Source organism: Notamacropus eugenii, chromosome 1, assembly GCF_028372415.1.
Source record: "Notamacropus eugenii isolate mMacEug1 chromosome 1, mMacEug1.pri_v2, whole genome shotgun sequence".
Classification (NCBI taxonomy): domain Eukaryota; kingdom Metazoa; phylum Chordata; class Mammalia; order Diprotodontia; family Macropodidae; genus Notamacropus; species Notamacropus eugenii.
Window position 1 is genome coordinate 703,368,569 of NC_092872.1, and position 18,678 is coordinate 703,387,246.

General features: G+C 46.0%; 1 protein-coding gene across 1 annotated transcript in view; it reads left to right on the forward strand.

Annotated features, from left to right (window-relative positions):
- LOC140521342 (junctophilin-3-like) overlaps nt 1-18,337 on the forward strand; it is a 124,685-nt gene extending 106,348 nt beyond the window's left edge. Inside the window, exons 3-4 of the mRNA XM_072636275.1 lie at nt 1,313-2,217; nt 18,170-18,337. Coding sequence (XP_072492376.1) covers nt 1,313-2,217; nt 18,170-18,250 — 986 coding nt within the window. The 3' untranslated portion in view covers nt 18,251-18,337. The remainder of the gene's footprint in view (nt 1-1,312; nt 2,218-18,169) is intronic.
- The last annotated feature ends 341 nt before the right edge of the window (nt 18,338-18,678 follow it).

Here is an 18,678-nt window from a genome sequence, read left to right on the forward strand (position 1 = left end):
AACCCTCATCCTGCAATTTGCCTTGTCTCCTCCTATACTGCCTGAGTAGGCCCCAATTCTTACCATTCTTACCATTTGTCTCCTTCTAACTTTTCCTATTCTAGGATAAATAACTCCAGTTATTTAACATTTTTACTCAGAGAACCATCCATCATCCTCTTTGTATTGTTTTCTCTGTATCCCCCAGATTTTGAAGCCTAGAATTGAGGAGTCCTGTAGTGAGGATCTGACCATACTAAGTCAAGGGGTGGTTATAGAAACAGTCCTTTTAGGTCTACACCTGCCACATTATTCATGATAGTCCCACATCACTGATCCATGCTCAGCTTGGGCCCCACCATCCCTCTGAGACCCTTTTCAGACTTTCTTCAGTCTAGCCAGCCATTCTTGATGACCCATTTCTACATTATTCCTGGCCATCCCCCATATATCCCCCCCAGGAGTGACTCAGGGCAAGAGGAGGTCCCAGGTGAGCTGACTAAAGCATGGACCATTTCTAAGATTCAACATCCATTTGTGCACCAGAGGCAAGGAAGTCTTGAGGTCTTGAGGGGAGTCAGCTGGAGACACAGATTCTGGTCTTTGTATTGTGACTAACTGGGTGTGTCATCTTGACAAGTCATGTGACTTAACAGATTTTGGGTTAGAAGAGATTTTAGCGGTCACAGCCCCATCCCATCACTTTGCAGATGAGGGAAATGGAGGATGGAAAGATTAAATCACTTATCCAAGGTCCCATAGGCAGCAGATGGCAGAGCCAAGGTTAAACCTACATCCTCTGACTATAAATCTAGCGCTCAGTCCCATTATACCACTTTGCACCTCAATTTCCTCATCTGTGAAATGGGCATGATAATACCTGGTCTTCCTCCGTGGTGAATGGGGAAGTACTTTGAAAAAGTGAAAGATGTCATAGCAATTTTAATTACTTTTATCTCTTCTCTTTCTTTCTCTTTTCTGTTAATGATTGACTGGGTCAGAGAGGATGAACCATGGCTGTGGATGTTACTGATAATTCATCATTCATTGTCTGGAGGTCAGACAGGAGGCCCCAGCATAGTGAAATGGGCAGGGGACAAGGCCATCATGTGATGTTGGGGCTTTTAATATGGGGAGACCAACCAATAGGCAGTCAGGAAAATCTTGTCCTGGCAGGGTCTGTGTGACCAACTCTGTTCTTTCTGTGTTCCATCCTTGCTTCCAGCCCTTTCCCTCCGAGTCCTCCTAAAACAAGATTACCCACTTAGGACCCCCCAGTGTTCTCTGGGTCACCTTGACCTTGTGTTTCTTCTTCATATTTTCCTCTATAAAGGACTTGAATGCCAGAGGCCAAAGCATCAGAATTCGAGCGACGATATCGAGGTGATCTCCACAGGGACCCCCTTGCAACAGGAGAGCCCTGAGCTATACCGGAAAGGCACAACCCCTTCCGACCTCACCCCTGATGACAGTCCCCTCCAGAGCTTCCCTGCCAGCCCCTCCATCACGCCACCGCCAATCCCTGCCTCCCGAAACAAGAGTGCCCACTTCTCCCGGCAGATCTCCGTGGATGAAGAGCGAGGTGGGGAGATCCAGATGTTGTTGGAAGGTCGGGGTGGAGACTACCTACGACCCAACAGCTGGAGCGAGGAGAAGGTAGGGGGGTCGAGAGGGGTGCGGAGTGGTGCCCTGAGGAGCTGCCAGCCAGGGGATGACTACCGCGGCCGCAGCTCGGGTCACAAACACCTGTCATCATCATCATCTTCGGGGAACCACAAACCCCGGGAGAGGTGGGCGGATTCCCCCACCCCGTTCTCGTGGACTTCCCACCACCGGCCCAACAACCACAGCTCAGGGAATCCCAAGCTGCTGGAGTTGGACGAGAAGCTAAGCAACTACGAGATGGAGATGAAGCCCCTCATGAGGATGGATTCTTATATGCAAGAGGTGCACACCCAAAAAAGACACTACGGCAAAGCCGGGGCCTGCCGGAGCATGGCGGAGGACCACCGCTCGGATGGGCTGCAGAGACTGAGGGCCAAGTCCCAGAATAAGGAGAACTTCAGGCCTTCAGCTTCTGCTGAGCCCACAGTCCAAAAACTGGAAAATCTAAGGCTCGGGGACAAAGCCGAGCCCCGGCTACTGAGATGGGACTTAACCTTTTCCCCACCCCAGAAATCCTTACCTGTTGCACTAGAATCTGATGAGGAAAATGGGAATGAGCTTAAGTCCAGTACGGTAAGTGAGTATAGCATGTCTCTTGTTCTTCAGCTTGGGGACAGAGCCAGGCCATAGGGGAGTTCTCATGCTGGTGAAGGTCCTCCCTAGAGGATCTCGATTTAGAAGGAGGGACCTCAGAAGACATCTAGTCCAAATCCCTCACTTTACAGATGAGGACATTGAGGCCCAGGGAGGCGAAATGATTTGTCTGAGGTCACACAGATAGGAAGTATCAGAGACAGGATATGAACCCAGGTCTTTGGACTCTAGATCTAACGTTTTTTCCACTGTACCGGCATGGTCTCTCTATTGGCAGGGTCTCAGGTTTGGGATCCCCTGATAGATGCCCCCTGGTGGCCTACCCAGGATTCTGGGCTAACTTCATCATCCCCAGAAATAGTTTTAATGTGTGATCAGTGGTGTCTCCTCCTTCCCCTCCTTGCTGGACATCCGTGTTGGAGGTGGGCTGGCTCTGTGAGACTGAGTGAGAAGGGATCAGGTAAAGGAATCAGTAAAAAATGGCATCCCCACTGCCCTCATTCCATTTAATAATCAATAAACATTTAATAACAACATACTATGTGCCAGGCCATGTGCTAAATGCCAAGTATATACAAAGACCAAAAAAGAAAAAGAAAAGAAATGGTTCTTGCCATTCAAGAAGCCAATATTCTCTTGAGAGAGATATCATTTACATATAGAAGATAGTTAAAGATAGCAGTTTAAGAAGGGGAGGGAACTAGCAGCTGAAGGAGATCAGCCAATCAGTAAACATTTATAAAGTGGCTACTATATGCCAGGCTAAGTGCCCTCAAGGAGTTTACAAAGTAATGGGGGAAAACAACACATGAATGAGGGGCTGGGTACTCGGGGGATGAAGTAAGAGATCGAGGAGTTCAGCTAGGACGCTGCCCAGAGCGTTCCCCTTACATGGAGGATCTGGGAGGAGCACTCCACCCTCTCTAGCCCTGACTTAAGGGCAGGAACTTCTAAGGAGGTGTGAGTTTCAGGGCTGAGATCATCTTGCAGGAAGGTGAGAAGGCTGTGAGGGCTTATTATGGACAAGATAGGGTTCAAACCGAGTCTTGAGGGATGTAGGGGATTCTATGAGGTAGAGGTGAGGACAGGCAGCCCTAGGCATGGGTATTGGCCATAGCTAAGATGTAAATATGAGAGACAGGTTTCTCCATGTGAGGAGCCCCAGGAAGGCCAAGCACTTCTGAAGTGTTGAACTAAAAGGAAATATCCCCTGCCCTTGGTGAGATTCCATTCTACTAGATATGGGGATAACCCAGACACAGCCAACCAAACATAGAGAAATTGGGGTGCCATCAGCAATGGGGGGAAACAGGAGAGACCCCTGGTAGAAGGTAGCCCTGAGAATAGTGAGGGGATTCAAGAAGCAGAGATGGGGAGGGGGAGCTAATGGAGCTTAGGGTCTATAGATGTGGATATGGAGAACTCTCAGACAGAACTGAAACATTGTGGTCTGGTGGAACGAGCCCTGGACTTGGAGTCAGAGGAGCTGGGTCCAAATCCCTCCCCTGATACTTCCTACCTGTGTGACTATGGGCAAGTCGCTTAGTTTCTCTGAGCCTCAGTTTCCTCATCTGTGAAATGGGGAATAATAATACTTGCACTACTTACCTCTCAGGCTTGTGCTGAAAGCACTTCCCAAACCTTAAAACCCCATAGAAATGGGAGTTATTCTTCTCAAGTGTTCAGAGGATGCATGGATGTATTTGGCGTGGCCCTCCACAGGGCTCAGAGAGAGACCAAAGGTAAGTGGGATGGTTTGCACTTCAATTGGAGAAATGAGGAGGTGGGATGGCTTACCCATTGGTGTAGTCTTGAAGGTAGTGGGATGGTTTGCATTTCAAATGATAAAGAGGTGGGATGGCTTCTCTACTGGTATAGTCTCAATGGTAGTGGGATGGTTTGCATTTCAATTGGAGAAATAAAGAGTTGGGATGGTTTATCCATTGGTGTAGTCTTGAAGGTAGTGGGATGTATTTACACCCTACCAGAAGTGGGAACAGCTTTTAACCTCCTCTTGTTCCCTATACCCTCCCCAGGTTCAAGTGCTAGTCTTATAAAACACATCAGGATATGGTCCCTGGGTCAAAAATAATAGGAGCTGGTGTTTTTGTAGTGTTTGAAGATCTGCCTGGCAATCTATCCACCTCATCTTATTTGATCCTCACAGCAGCATTGTGAAACAGTGCCAGATGTTATTATCCCATTTTACAGATGAGGAGACTAAGGCTCATACTTGCTTTTTGTTGGGAAAGGAGTAAGTGGGAGAAGGGCTCAGGCTCTTACCCCAGCTGCCAGGGGGAGCTTCCCCATTAGCTCTTTGGCCATGTAAGGAAGATCTATAGCAAACTCACAGCTTGGCAGTGAGATTTGTTTTATCTAAGTACAGGGTTTCTGAGGCTCAGAGAGATTAAGTGACTTGCCTGAAATCACACAGCAAATAAGTCTCAGAAGCAGGATCTGAACTCAGCTTTTCTATAGCCACCATTGCCACCCTGAATGCCAGCTCCTGAAGAGTAGGGATTGTGACCTGCATATGTTCTGGTCTCTGCCTTCCTATGTTCTTGTCTCCTGCACCATGGTTACCCAAAAGCTCACACTCCATTTATCTAGAATATCCATAATCCAGAATTTGATCCAGAATGGGAAATTGAATGTTCGGTTAACTGAGATTATACACAGATTCCCCACTTTCGAGTTTAGCATACGATCACGAATCTTTTAGGGCCTCAGGACTATCATAGTTATTAAAAATCCAGGATCTGTGGCTGGGGGCCTTTAGTCCCACCCCATCCCTCATTTTGCTGATGAAGAAACGGAGGTCCCAGCAAGTTAAGTGACTTTCCCAAGGTCACTCAGGTATTATAGGCCTCAGGAATAGGATTTTAATCCCTCAGTCCTCCAGAGGTGGTACTCTTTCTAATAACATTGCACAGGGGATGGGTGTTAATTCTGGGGGAAGGCAGGAATTTTCAGTCTTTGGGGAAGTATAAGTTCCTCATCATTTGGGTTCTAGATTCTATATAAATGGCATTTTATAATTTACCATAAGAATATTGTTTACCATTTGCCACGTGGTCTATACCTGAATGTAGATGTTCCTGATTTCCAGCAGGGAATTTCGCACTCAGGACTAGGACTAGTGTCTTGTTTCCTCTATCTCTCAGGGCCCTTTCAGGCCAAATGTGCTGTGTGATTCCATGAATCTGTTACACTCCCACCTCCTTGGCCATCCAGGTCACATGCCAGAAGAGAACCTGGCCGGCCCTGTGTCCAGGTAGCTTGTTCAAAGAAGATAAGAGTTTTCAGATTCGTAAGATGTCATGGCTGGAAACCTCTCTTTGCAGATTCCTGGGGCAATGAGATAATTTTCCCATTGGCCGAATGGCTACTTAGGTGTTATCTCTCAGGTGTCATGAGACACTAAATCTTTGGAATCAGAAAGACTTGAGTTCAAATTTGGCCTCAGGCATTTACTAGCCGTGTGACCCTGGGCAAGTCACTTAAACTTCTCTGCTTCAGTTTCCTCATCTGTAAAATGGGGATAATAATAGCACCTACCTCCCAAGGTTGTTATAAGGATAAGAGGAGTAATATTTGTGAAGTGCTTTGCAAACCTTAAAGTCCTATAGAAATGCTAGCTATTATTAGTATTATTATAATATAATAGATTATATTATAATGAATTACTGAATTGTTGTGATATATTATTATTAATATTGCTATTACCAATCTTAGTGTTCTTTCTGTGACATTGGGCTGAGTCCCTTGTAATCCATCTGAAACATATCCGTATTCCTTCAGTAGTCATCTGGGTACAGAAGTGACTACAATACAAGACCTAGAATCAGGAAGACCTGTGTTCAAATTTTGCCACAGACACGTTCTAGTTGTGTGACCCTGGACCAGTCACTTAACCTTTTTTGGTTTCAGTTTCCTTATCTTTAAAATGGGGCTAATAACAGGAGCTACTGTATAGGGTTATTATGAGGGCCAGTGGGATTCCTTTTCAAGTTGGGTTCCTTGCTTTTCAAACCTTGAAGTACTATTGAAATTCTAGTTAATGTCGTTGTTATATCAACAGGCTTACCCTTCATGTCCTTATGGGAAAGTTTTCTTTTCTTTTTGTCTCTCACTGTCTCTTTCTGTCTTTGTTTCTCTCTGTGTCTCCCTCTGTCTCTATCTCTCTCTTCATCTCTGTGTCCCTCTGTCTCTCTCTAAGTGAGATTTCCATCCCCCTCAGGGAATGTCTCTTTAGAAGGCCATCTGGGGGAATGAACATGTCTCATCTTCACAGAGATGGGGATGCATCCATGAAATTTGTCCTGTCGCAAAGCAGGCCTATTTTTGCCTCTACCTGAAGTCTCCGTGACCATCTGTCATTCTTACCAGTTGGCTGATTCTTAAAATATTCCTGCCCTCTCCATCTACTTACACACAAAGATGCAGTTGCCCCCCTTCCCACTTCCCCTCCCCCTCTTGCTAGGACCAAAATACCAGCTTCTACTTACAACTTTATTTTCCTCATCAAAGCAGCTAGGATATATATATATGTTCATGAGATCGTGTGTCTGTGTGGCTATTTTCAGACAAGCTGATGATTGGCAGGGTGAAGGATGAAGAAATCTGTTCTCTGTTTGGGTACTGAAGAGCTTCTTAGATTCCTTAGGTCACTAAGACGTTTGAATTTATTTAGGTGGGAAGATAGAAGGTGGGGATCAAGGGAATGCAGAGGTGGCTAAACGAGTCAGTAAGCATTTATTAAGCACCTACTGAGTGCCAGGCATTGTGCTATGCTCTGAGGATGCAAAGAAAGGCAAAAGACCATTCCCCACCCTCAAGGAATGGGTGGGAATCCATTCTATCTAATAAGGGGAGACAGCATATACAAAGAAACTCGAAAGGATGTTAGAGGGGGAGAGAGAGGGTGTGACAAAGTCCTTCAGCCAAGTGGGAAATGATGAGGCAGCTGTCCTGACCCACCTCCTTAACTGGAAAATCTGGAAGAAGTTCCCAGATGTCCACTCACCACCCTCTCTCACCAGAGGGAAGGAGGGCCCCCAGGGGATGGGGGGGACTGAGAAAACGTACTGTTATCTTGCATGAAGAGGAGGCAATGATGAAATCCAATATGGTACCCAGAGTCAAATGACTCTTGTTCAGAGGGTCAGAAAGTTCTCTCTTCTAGTGCACCCCACCCCATGGAGGACATGGCTTAGGGTCCAGGCATTTCATATAAGTTGCTGATCCCCACAGAGAAGAGTGCTTGATATAGAGAATTGGGAATATTTGTGTAGCAATGATAATTGAACCCATGGGAGCCAATGAGAATAACAAGGGAGAGAATGTAGCAGGAGAAGAGAAGGTCCAGGACAAAGCAGCCCTGATCTCTCCCCCAAAGTCCAGACCCACATCTCCAAAGGCCTACAGGAAATCTTCAGCCTAGTGTCTTATCTTACAGACATCCTACACTGAAAAGTCCCAAACCAAACTCATCATTTTCCACTTAAAACCAACCCTCCTCCAAACTTCTCTGTTTCTCTTGAGAGCAATACCAGTGACCCACAATCTTCCGGGGCCAAGCCTCAGGGCCATCATTGGCCCTTCTTTTTCCTTCACCTTCCATAGGCTGTACACCACCATATCGTGTGAATTGTAGTGCTGCACCATCGCTAGCCACTGACCCCTTCCCTGCTTTTCACCTCTTTTTCAAACTATTATAAGAGCCTTGGTAATTTTAAAAATTATATTTATAGAATTATTATAATTATCTGTGATATTTGTATTTAACCATATTCATTATGTATTAATATTTCTCATTTTTATAATTGTGTTTATTTAAGATTATATTTATAAAACTTGCCTACAGTTCTTCTATCTCTCCCCACTCCAATTCATCTTTTTTTTTTCAGTCATTTCACTTGTGTCCAACTCTTCATGACCTCATTTAGTGTTTTCTTGGCAAAGATATGGGAGTAGTTTGCCATTTTCTTCTCCAGGCCATTTTACAGATGAGGAAACTGAGGCAGACAGGGTTAAATGACTTGCCCAGGTTCACACAGCCAGTAAATTAAACCATACTTGACTCTAGAGCCCGTCCTCTATCTACTTCAAGAGTTGCTATAATAATCCCCTTTAATGCATAGATATTGTCAAATTATTCCTCCAATCAAAAACCTTCTATGGCCCCCTATTATCTCTAGTATAGGAAAGAAACCCTTTAGCCTAGGATTTAATGCTCTTTACAATATGACTCCAGCTCACCCACACAGAGGTCCTGTTAAAAGAGGAGAGGAAACATGCAGTCTGTTATTCTGGGCACACTGGATTACTGACTGTTCTCTGAACTCATCATTCTGTCTACCATTTCTGTGTCTAAAGCATCACTCACACTCAGAATGCACCAGGTTTTCTGAACTAGAATCCTCTTCTTTCTTCAAAGCTCAGGTCAGGTATTACCTTCTCCTTGAAGCTTTCCCTGCAGCTGCTAGTGTTCTGTGTCTCTGTCCCCTCTTTCTCCTTCCCTTCTCTCTCCCTCTTTCTGTCTCTGTCTGTCTCTCTCTCTTTCTCTCCTTCCCTTCTCCGTCTCTGTCTTTTTCTCTCCTTACCTTCTCTCTCCCTCTCTCTCATCTCCCCTTCCTGTCCCTCTTTCTCTTCCTCCCTTCTGTCTTTTTTTCTCTTCCTTCTCTCCCTCTTTCCATCTCTCCTCCCTCCCTCCCCGCACCTGCTCTCTGTCTCTTCCTCCCTCCCTCTCTCTCCGCTCCCCTCCATAACACTTTGCCTGATCTCTTCTAGTCTCCTCTCCCCTCCCCTTGTCTTCATTGCTATACATATTATCTCCTCTGATAGACAAGAAACACCTTGAGGGCAGGGGCGGTTTCATTTTTGTCAGTGTCTCCCCAGTACCCAAGGTAGAGTTTCACACACAGGAGACTGTTCATAACATTCACCCTTGGATATCCTGTCCAGAGCTGCCATCTCCAAAGCGTCCCTAAGCGCCCTTGTTAGAGGGTGGTCTCAAAGAGTGTATGAAGATGCCCAATCAGATGGTTCAGGTGACCTGCACTGACTGAGAAGAGGCAGCCACTTTTAAAAGACAGACACCTGTGTTACCTCATTTAGTCCTTACAACCAGCCTGGGATGTCCGTGTTTGTATAATCCTCATTTTACAGAAGAGGAAGATGATTCTGAGAGGGTGATGCTGACGACACGATGATCACGTGAACAGCATTTGCATAGAGTCCAACATTCACGTGCCTGGGGCCTGGGTGTTTACTGGAGTGAGAAATATGCTTTGTATGCTCTGCCTATAACAAACTCAGGTAAACAGGCTTCCCAGCCAGGGCAGCCTCCCCAGGAAGGCTGGGATGGTGCACCTCCAGCTGCTGCTCCTCCCCTCGCAGTCCCGCTGCAGTCATGTGGAATTTTGACAGCAGACCGATAACTCTTTCCCAAGCCCAGCCAGGTTTCCCCCCAGGGAGTATTGTTACATAGAACTAGACCTTAGACCCTGTTTGTGAGCTCTGCCATTGACAGCCAGGGCAGGCTGAAAGCATCCTACCTTTGGGTCCCTCTCTGCCTTGGTTTCCCCAAATAAGCACCTGTGGGTGTTAACTTCCTGGTGAGAGGGAGGGTCGTTCAGAGGTCTGACTGTGCTGTGGCTCAGTGGCTTTGTTTTTTGCTCTTCTGCTGAATGGAACCCTGAGGAATGGTGCTTGGTGGGCCCCCAAGGAATTCTCCTATGTGGTTTCCATGACACAGTCAACAAAGGCACGTCTTGGTTGTCAGTTATCATCACATCAGGCTCACGCAGCCTCCCATCCTGGTGTGGATGGACCCAGCAGGTCCAACAGCTCTGTTTTATTTCAAAGTAGAGTTTTATTACAAAATGTATCCAGCCAGGCCTCTGGTGATAGAATGAATGACATAGTTTTACCCAACACTCTTTGCACAGGACCTGAAAAGACTCCCATTTCCAGAGAACATGGGTTGACTGTGGTTAAAATCAATGTCCTTCATCTTGTCCTAGCATCTACTATTGAACTGGTTGGAAAAGCCCCCCTGTCTATACAATTTTATAGCTTCTTTGAAATAATGCCTCAAGTCAGCTCAGTAATTCATGCATCTCTTAGGTAGCTAGGTAGTATAATGGTTAGAACACCAGGCCTGGATGAAGACCTATGTTCAAATACAGCCTCAGACACTTACTAGCTCTGTGGCCTATGGCAAGTCACCTTAAAAAAAAAAAAATCTGTTTGCCTCAGTTTCCCCTTCTGTAAAATAAAAATAATAATCGTACCTACCTCTCAGGGTTGTTGTGAGGATTAGTGAGATAGTTGTAAAGATTTTAGCACAATCCCTGGCACATAGGAAGTGCTATATTAATGTTATTTCTTCATCTTCCTCCTCTTCTTTCTCCTCTTTTTCTTCTTCTCCTTCATCACTTTCTTCTTTTCTGTCTCCTCCTCCTTTCTTATTATAATAATTATTATTAGGCAAACCTGGGGCAGTCTGAGAATTGTTTGTCTGGGATAATAATAATAGCCGGCACTTATATAATGCTTTTGGTTTGCAAAGTGTTTTATACACACTCACAACACCCCAGGGAGGTAGGTGTGATTATTATCCCCATTTTATAGAAGACGAAGTTGAGGCTAAGAGAGGTTACTTGCCTTGTCCAGGGTCACAGAGCTAGTAATGTGACTGAGGCAGGACTTGGGTCTCCATGGCCCCATGTGCAATGCGTTATCACCTGAGCCACCTCCCTGGCCTGCTTTGGTTGGGCTCCTGCCTGGGCCTCTACCAGGCATGTACAATAAGAGACCAAGAACATAACCTCAGCTCTGTCCACACAGCCCCCTGTTCCCAAGGGGAGAATGGTCTTGTGAACGTTCTCACTTTCTGGAACACCACAAAGAATCAGATGAGGAGATGATTTAGAGTAAGAGAGTGGGCCCAGCAACAGGCCAATGAGGACTTCCCCCATTTCTGTCCCAGCCCCCATTTAATGAGGAGGTAAACAGCTTCAACAATCCCAGATCCATTTAATGTTCCACTGATGATGAGAGAAACCATGTTTGCTATCTGTGTCTCCATCCCCTGAGGCTGGGGAGTGTGACTTGGGTGCTAAAGCGTCCTGTCCCCTGGATCTCAAGTCTCCTTTCAACAAGTATTTCCTGAACACCTCAGATGAATGATGCTTTGTGTGAAGCATTGTGGGGGATACAAAAGAAGATGAACTGAGACGCGGGCTTCCTATTGGGCTGCTTATCATCTACCTAGTTAAGGGAACATGGCACAGGTGCACAAGAAAGTCATGATAAGATAAAAGTGTTAGATCAGTACATATGGAGGCAGAAGATCTGGATTCAAATCCTGACTCTGCTTCTCACAATGACAATAATTTGGGGTAAGTCCTTTTACTTCTCTAGGCCTCAGTTTCCTCCTTTGTAAAGTAAAACATTGAACAAAATGATCTGTAAGGTCTTTTGCAATGCGTGATCCTATAAGATGTCATGAGATAGTATCCAGTTTGTCATCAAATGAGTCACAGACAGGGTATGCTATGACTTCAGGAGGCAAAAATGAGCCCTGTGGGCTAGCTTTAAGCTGTCGTGGGAGTGATGGCCTTGACTTAGGCCTCCAAGGGATGGAGACAGGAAAAGTGGGGAGACGGCATCCCAGGCAAGGGGAATGAGATGCACAAAGGTGCAGAGGGAGGAAATTAGGAAGTTTGATTCAAGATTTACATAAGGGAGCAGTGAGCAGGGGGATCAGGCTAATGGGGTGGCTTGGGGTCAGATTGTAGAGGGCTTTGAAAGCAAGAGTTTGGGCTTCACCATAGGCAGTGGGAGTCACCGAAGGTTGAGCTAGAGAGTTACATGATGAAATCTACGTGTGGAGAAGATTAATCTGACAATTGTTCAGTCACATCTGATTCTGTGATGTCATTTGGGGGTTTTTCTTTGCAAAATTACTTGGAGTAGTTTGCCATTTACTTCTCCAGATCGTTCAACAGATGAAGAAACTGAGGCAAATAGGTTTAAGTGACTTGCCCAAGGTCACGCAGCTAGTAAGCGTCTGAGGCTGGTTTTGAACTCAGGTCTTCATGACTCTGGACCTGGTGCTTGATTCACTATTCTCTGTCTATCTGTCTCTGTCTCTCTGTTTCTCTTTATGTCTCTCTGTGTGTCTCTGTCTCTCTACGATTCTGTCTCTCCTCTCTCTTTCTCTCTCTCTCTCTCTCTTTTCCCCCTCTCTCTGTTTCTGCATTTTCTCCTCTTTCTGTCCTTATTTCTGTCTTTGTCTGTGTTTCTGTCTTCTTTCTTTCTCTCTGTCTCTTTTTGTCTCTATCTCTGTGTGTGTCTCTGTCCTCTCTTTGTCTCTCTCACATTGTCTCTGACTCTGCCTCTCTCATTAAACATTTTAGCACTACTCAGTGGGCACCTGAGGACAGAAAGGTCTTTTCCCCTCTACCCTTGCTCACAATCAGAAGGAAGAGGCTTTGGTTCAGTGGTCTTTCTATCCAAGGGGTTTCAGACTTAGGCCATCCTGCTTGAGGCTCTGGACCCATTTCTTACTCATTCTGGCCTATGGCTTTGGGGTTAGGTTGAGGCCCAAGTGCTTGAGCCAAAGCGAGATAGTGCAGACCATCTTTTGGTGCAGACCATCGCCAGCGCTTTGGGAACTGCCATGTTCCCTCCAGCTCCTGCCAGAAAAGGCTCAGCTGTTCTGGGTAACACTGGGCTTCTGGGCGAGTCAGAACGACAACTGCAGACATTTAATTAGTGCTAACAGGCAAACTGCTTTGCCTCCATGATCTTCCTTTGCATCTGACCATAATCTTACTGTGTTATGATCCCCTTTTTATGGATAAACAAACATTCCCCAACTTACTTCACCCAAGACACTTACTACATATTTATGTCTTTGGGGATAAGAACATCAAAACTAGACAGGAATTCCAGTTACTTTAATTGCCAGTGAACTTGTTTCTCTGGATGAGTCAGAGATCTCTGGCAACTGTCCTGGAGAGAGCATGGAGACATCTCCCCACTTTGACAGGTAGCGATAACTTTTTGGAAGGAGGCTGTGTTCAGTCTCTGATTTTCTCACTGTGTGGCCCTCAGCTAATCACTTCACCCTCCAGGGCCTCAGTTTTCTTGCCTGTTAAGTGGAAATAGCAACTTCCCTTTGATGGCACAGTTTTAATGATGTTGAGGAGGGAAAAGGAAGGCTTTGAGCCTAGTTTTGGAATAGGGAGCTTCCTAACTTGGGAACAAGAGTGAAAAGGAATTTGTGCCTTAGCAGATTCATGTCATTTTCTGCACAGAAAAGGGTATGAATATAATAGGGAAGGGAGGGAGGAAATGAAGATTTATTAAGTGCCAGCTGTGTGCCAAGCACTGTGCTGAGCACTTTATAGATATTCTCTCAGGTGACATATAGCACTATGATATGTACAAAGTGCTTTACACATACCAACTTATTTGATGAATGAAGATAGCTGATGAATGATAAAGCTTTTATTAAGCACTTACTGTGTGCCAGGCACCATACTGAGCCCTGGGAATACGAATATAAGGAAACAAGCACTTATATCATCTCATTTAATGTCACTGTAACCCTGGGAGATAGATACTGTCATTATTGCCATTTCACAAATGGAGAAATTGAAGACAAAGGTTAAGTGACTTGTCCAAAGTCACACAGCTGGGAAGTGCTTGAAGCTTGATTTGAAGTTGGATCTTCTGGACTTCAGGTCCAGTGCTCCGTCCACTGTGCTATCTATCTATCTCCCCTCAAGTGCCTTAAATTCGAATAGAAAAAGACAAGACCTAAAGGGGAAATACCGGGGAGGGGGAGGAGGAGTTGGCATAAGTGCTCTTCTTATCCCCATTTCACAGATGCAGAAATCAGAGAGGAGGGAGGTCAAGTGGCTTGTTGGGGCCACACAGCTATTCTGTACATCCCAGGCAGACATTCTTTAGCTAAATGCCAATCAGTTAGTCAGAAAAGCCTCTTGGAGACTCAGGAAAGAATAGAAGTGACCCTGGAGGTCTCAGCCTTCAGTCCTCCCTCTGTGGGATCTTGGGCATATCACACTCCTTAGATTCCAGAATTCCCAGTACAATTGCCAGTTCTGGTCCAGCCTTCTGTGACAATGCGACTTTGTTGGTGCTAGAGCTCTCCCCCTTTCCCCCCTCCTCCGCCCCAGCCCTTGGACTTTCAGCCAGCTATCTCAGTCTCCCTGGGTCTCAGGCCCCTGGAAAGTGAACAGGTTCCATTCGATGGGTGCTGAGGGCCTGCCCAATTCCAGGAATGGGCAGGGGGACTACCGCTTTCCTCAGTTGGGGTCCTGTTCTCCTGGGCTGGGGCAGGTTGGCTTCCCATGTGAGAAGCCATGCCAGCTGCAATAGCCACTTCCACCTTCAGAGAGGGGATTTAAAAGTGCATGGAGGTGACCGGTGGCAGACTGCTCAGAACTGCTGAGTCTGGTTTCAACCCAGGAGGTTGGGGGCAGGGAAGAAGGCTGTGGAGTCAGTATCTTAAAAAGGGTCCTGAAACGCAGGCAGACAGAACCACATTTACCAATCCAGGGCAGCTACCTGGCTGCTGGGAGAGGTTCTGAGAAATCCTTCCCTGTGGTTGGCTCCCCTGACCTCGTTGCTATGCGACCACGTAAGCCTTTCCACAAGCTTGAAGGCTTGGGAGGCAGCTCTCCCCGCCCTCCCCCACAACTCCCCTCCCCAATGCCCCAAGTGAACTGAGTCAGTGAGCTCCAGAGGAGGAAATGTTAATAGGGCCAGTGAGGAAGCTTCTCTAAAATAGATCTGAGGGATGAGACTGAGACAGATGGAAAATGCTGCCCAGCTCCATGGTCTGTGCCGCAGAGTTCATACCCGGGGCCCATGGCAGAGAAGAGCTGGAGCCATTCTGGGAGAATCTTGAGACCCTTCAGACAGTGCCTGGTATAGTGATGATATTCAGAACATTCTTCATCGGGCCCAGGAAAGAATACAGCTGGAGCCAGTCTGGGAGAAACTAGAACCCTTCAGTGTAGCCTGGTTAGAGTGATACCTAGAACATTCCTCATCAGAGCTCAGGCCTAAGGCAGAAGAGATCTGGAGCCAGTCTGGGAGATTCCAAGGCTTTTTCAGGCCTGGTTAGATAGAATAATACATAAAACATTCTTTATTTGGAGGCCAGGACCTCTACTGCCCAACTCAAGGCCCCAAGCTTGCAGATCCAACCTTAACTTGAAGCACACTCTAATCTTTCATTTGTGTCTGGTTAAAATATCTCTGTCTATCTGTCTATCTATATCCATATCTGTCTATCTATCTATCTATCTATCTATCTATCTATCTATCTATCTATCTATCTATCTATCTATCTATCTACCTACCTACCTACCTACCTACCTACCTACCTACCTACCTATGTAGTGTAATGTTGTAAAGAAATCTGCTTAAACAGAGCAGTTAAACTAAAAATCATCTAAGCAGAAACAGCTGAATAGGGAACTGTGCCTCAGTTTACCTATTTTTCTCTGCAGGACTAGGGAAGGGGCTGGAAGGAATAGTCAGAATTCTCACAATCCCTGGTAACTGAAGCCAGGCCTGCAGCCCAGGGTGTGTCTGCTCTTTGCAGCAGCCTGCACACACTGAGCTCTCCTGGTTTTGATTCAAGGAGATATGGGGGTCAGTGTCTTCCAAGCAAGAGTGGCTTTGAAACGCCAACCTGACAACTTGGTCCTAAGATGACAGGTGGGGCCTTTTCCCCTACTGATCCGGCAGATGAGTTTCCTGAGGAAACCTTTAGCCTGAGTTCCTGGGGCGGGTCCCTCACTCTGATTGTTCTGCTTGGCAGAGTGGGCAGGGGCCACAGAAGCTTGCCAGAGCATCCTGACTCTGCCCTTCCGTCCATTGCCTCTCCTCCCCCATCCCCTCTGTCGTTAGCATTCCTGTCCAATGCAGTCCACTGCCCGGGCCCGGCTGGTTGGAAGGGCTGGCATGTGGGAGCTGCTGCGGCTTCCAAGGAATCTCACTGCAGATTTCCTATCACGCTGAGGTGCAGCAGGGACACTGATTGGTTTCAGACAAATTTTGCCCAACAACAGCAACTGTGACTGAGGAGAAGCAGCTGTTAGAAATCCCTGGGCTGGAGGGGACCATGACAAAAAGGGGATTGGGAGTGTGGAGGGGAGGGGAAGAGTTGGAGAGAGAGCCTCATGTCCAAGGATTGAGCATTTGGATGTCTAAGCAGGGATTCAGCATTCCAGGATTCAGGAAAGAAGCTGAAGAAAATGCCAAGTAGCAGGGAGAGAGACAGACAGACAGAGATACAGAAAGACAGAGACAGACAGAGATAGAGAGACAGAGAGATACAGAGAGACAAACAGATACAGAGAAGACCCCTTAGCTTAATAGTTTAGTTTTAACTTGCAAAACACTAATAATAGTCAGCATTTACATAGCAAATCTCTACAAATATGATCCCATTTGATCCTCTCAGTAATGCTGGGAGGTGGGTGCTATTATCATCCCCATTTTACAGGTGAGGAAACTGAGGAAAATGGAGGTAAAGTGACTTGCCCAGGGTCACACAGCTAGTAAGAGTCTAGGGTTAGATTTGAACTGAGTGGATTTTTACTGCAATGGATAAAGCCCTAGATCTGGAGTTAGGAAACTCAGTTCAGTTTCTCAGTCATATCTGACTCCCTGTGACCCCATTTGGGGTTTTCTTGGCAAAGATACTGGAGTGGTTTGCCATTTCCTTCTCCTCTTCATTTTACAGATGAAAAATTGGAGGCAAACAGGTTTAAGTGACCTGCCCAGCATCACATAGCTAGTGAGTGTCTGAGGTCAGATGTGAACTCAGAAGACTCACTGCACCACCTAGCGGCCAGAGTCAGAAAGACCCGAGTTCAAATTCTTCCGACATTTCTTAACTGGGGTCCCCTGCTGCCTCAGTTTCCTCATCCATAAAAATGGAGCTGATAGCAGCTAACTCCTAGCATTACTGTGATGATCAAATTAGATAATACTTGCAAAGTCATCTGTAAACTTTACGTGAAGTGCTATATAAACACTCGCTTCTGTTATTACATATTATTACATGATGTCCTCACAACAACCGTCTGATGAAGGAGCCATTATTATCCCCATCTGGCAGAGGACCAAACTGAGGCAGAGTCAGGTAAAATGACTTGCTCTCAAGGGTCCCATAGCTAGGAAGCGTCTGACATAGAACTTAGGTCTTCCCCCTTCATCCATGGCTTTTGAATAACTCAAGTGGAGGAGGGGAGTACCAGCAATTAGACTCCAGGACTGTAAAGCAGATAGGAAAAATGGTTTCTATGGGAAAACAGTGTATGTGTATACTCTTGAGGAAGCAGGATTTCTTATTTCAGCAGGGCTGCGTGGCAGTGAATTTCAAGGGTGAGGTCTCCTGGAGTGTGGGGTGGCCAAAACGGGTCATTCTGAATTGGCCACCCACAAGGACGTCCACCATGGTGGCTCACGTATGTCTGCCCGATCCTTAAGGCCTTCTTTTCTCTTCCGGAGGGGTAACCAGAGGAATCCATGCCCCTTTCTGTCAAGGCCATAGGCAGTTCTGAGCTCCATTGTTTCAGGTAGAAAATGAAGAGAGTTAGTAGTGGTTACTACCCATTAGCCACTGATGGGCCCAATTAGTGAGTAGTATACATGGCAACCTCTGATTTCACCTAATTTTTCTGGTCCTTTGTCTTCTAGTGAAAAGTGTACATTTAACCCCACTGGTCCCCAAACTGTTGGCATCTCTCAGCCCTCTTTACTTTGAATTCCTAATAGTTTGGTATATGGGGAAATAAGGTTTATCCAATAAAGAGGAAGTTTTGCTTTTTTTATGACCAGAACATTCACCTCTCCTTCTCTCTCTCTGTTCCAGGGCTCAGCTCCTATTCTGGTAGTCATGGTGATCTTGCTAAACATTGGAGTCGCCATTTTGTTTATTAACTTTTTCATCTAATGAGATTGTCTTAGCAAAAATAACAGTTCTACATACAGATGGGGGAAAGGAGAGGAAAACGAAACACAAAACAAAACAAAAAAGGGAACGAGCATATCTCTGACTGTCCAACAACAACTTCCAAGTCTTTTCACAGAAGAACAACATGATTGGGTATCACTCACAGTTTGCCTTTTTTTCTGGGTAATGTTTTTTGGATTTTAGCCAAAATTCTTTGCTTGTATAACACTATGCTGTGTGACATGGCAGAAGGTGGCCAACACGCCAGCCCTCCCAGCTAGACACGGAAAGAGAAGTGAAGGGATCTTGGGAAATCAACAGCAGAAATCAAATCACCTTTGTCATCTCTGTCACCATCATGACAAGGAGGACAAGCTGTTGCCAGTAGACAGAGGAAAGATGCGGCAGCCAAAGAGCAAAGTCCTGGA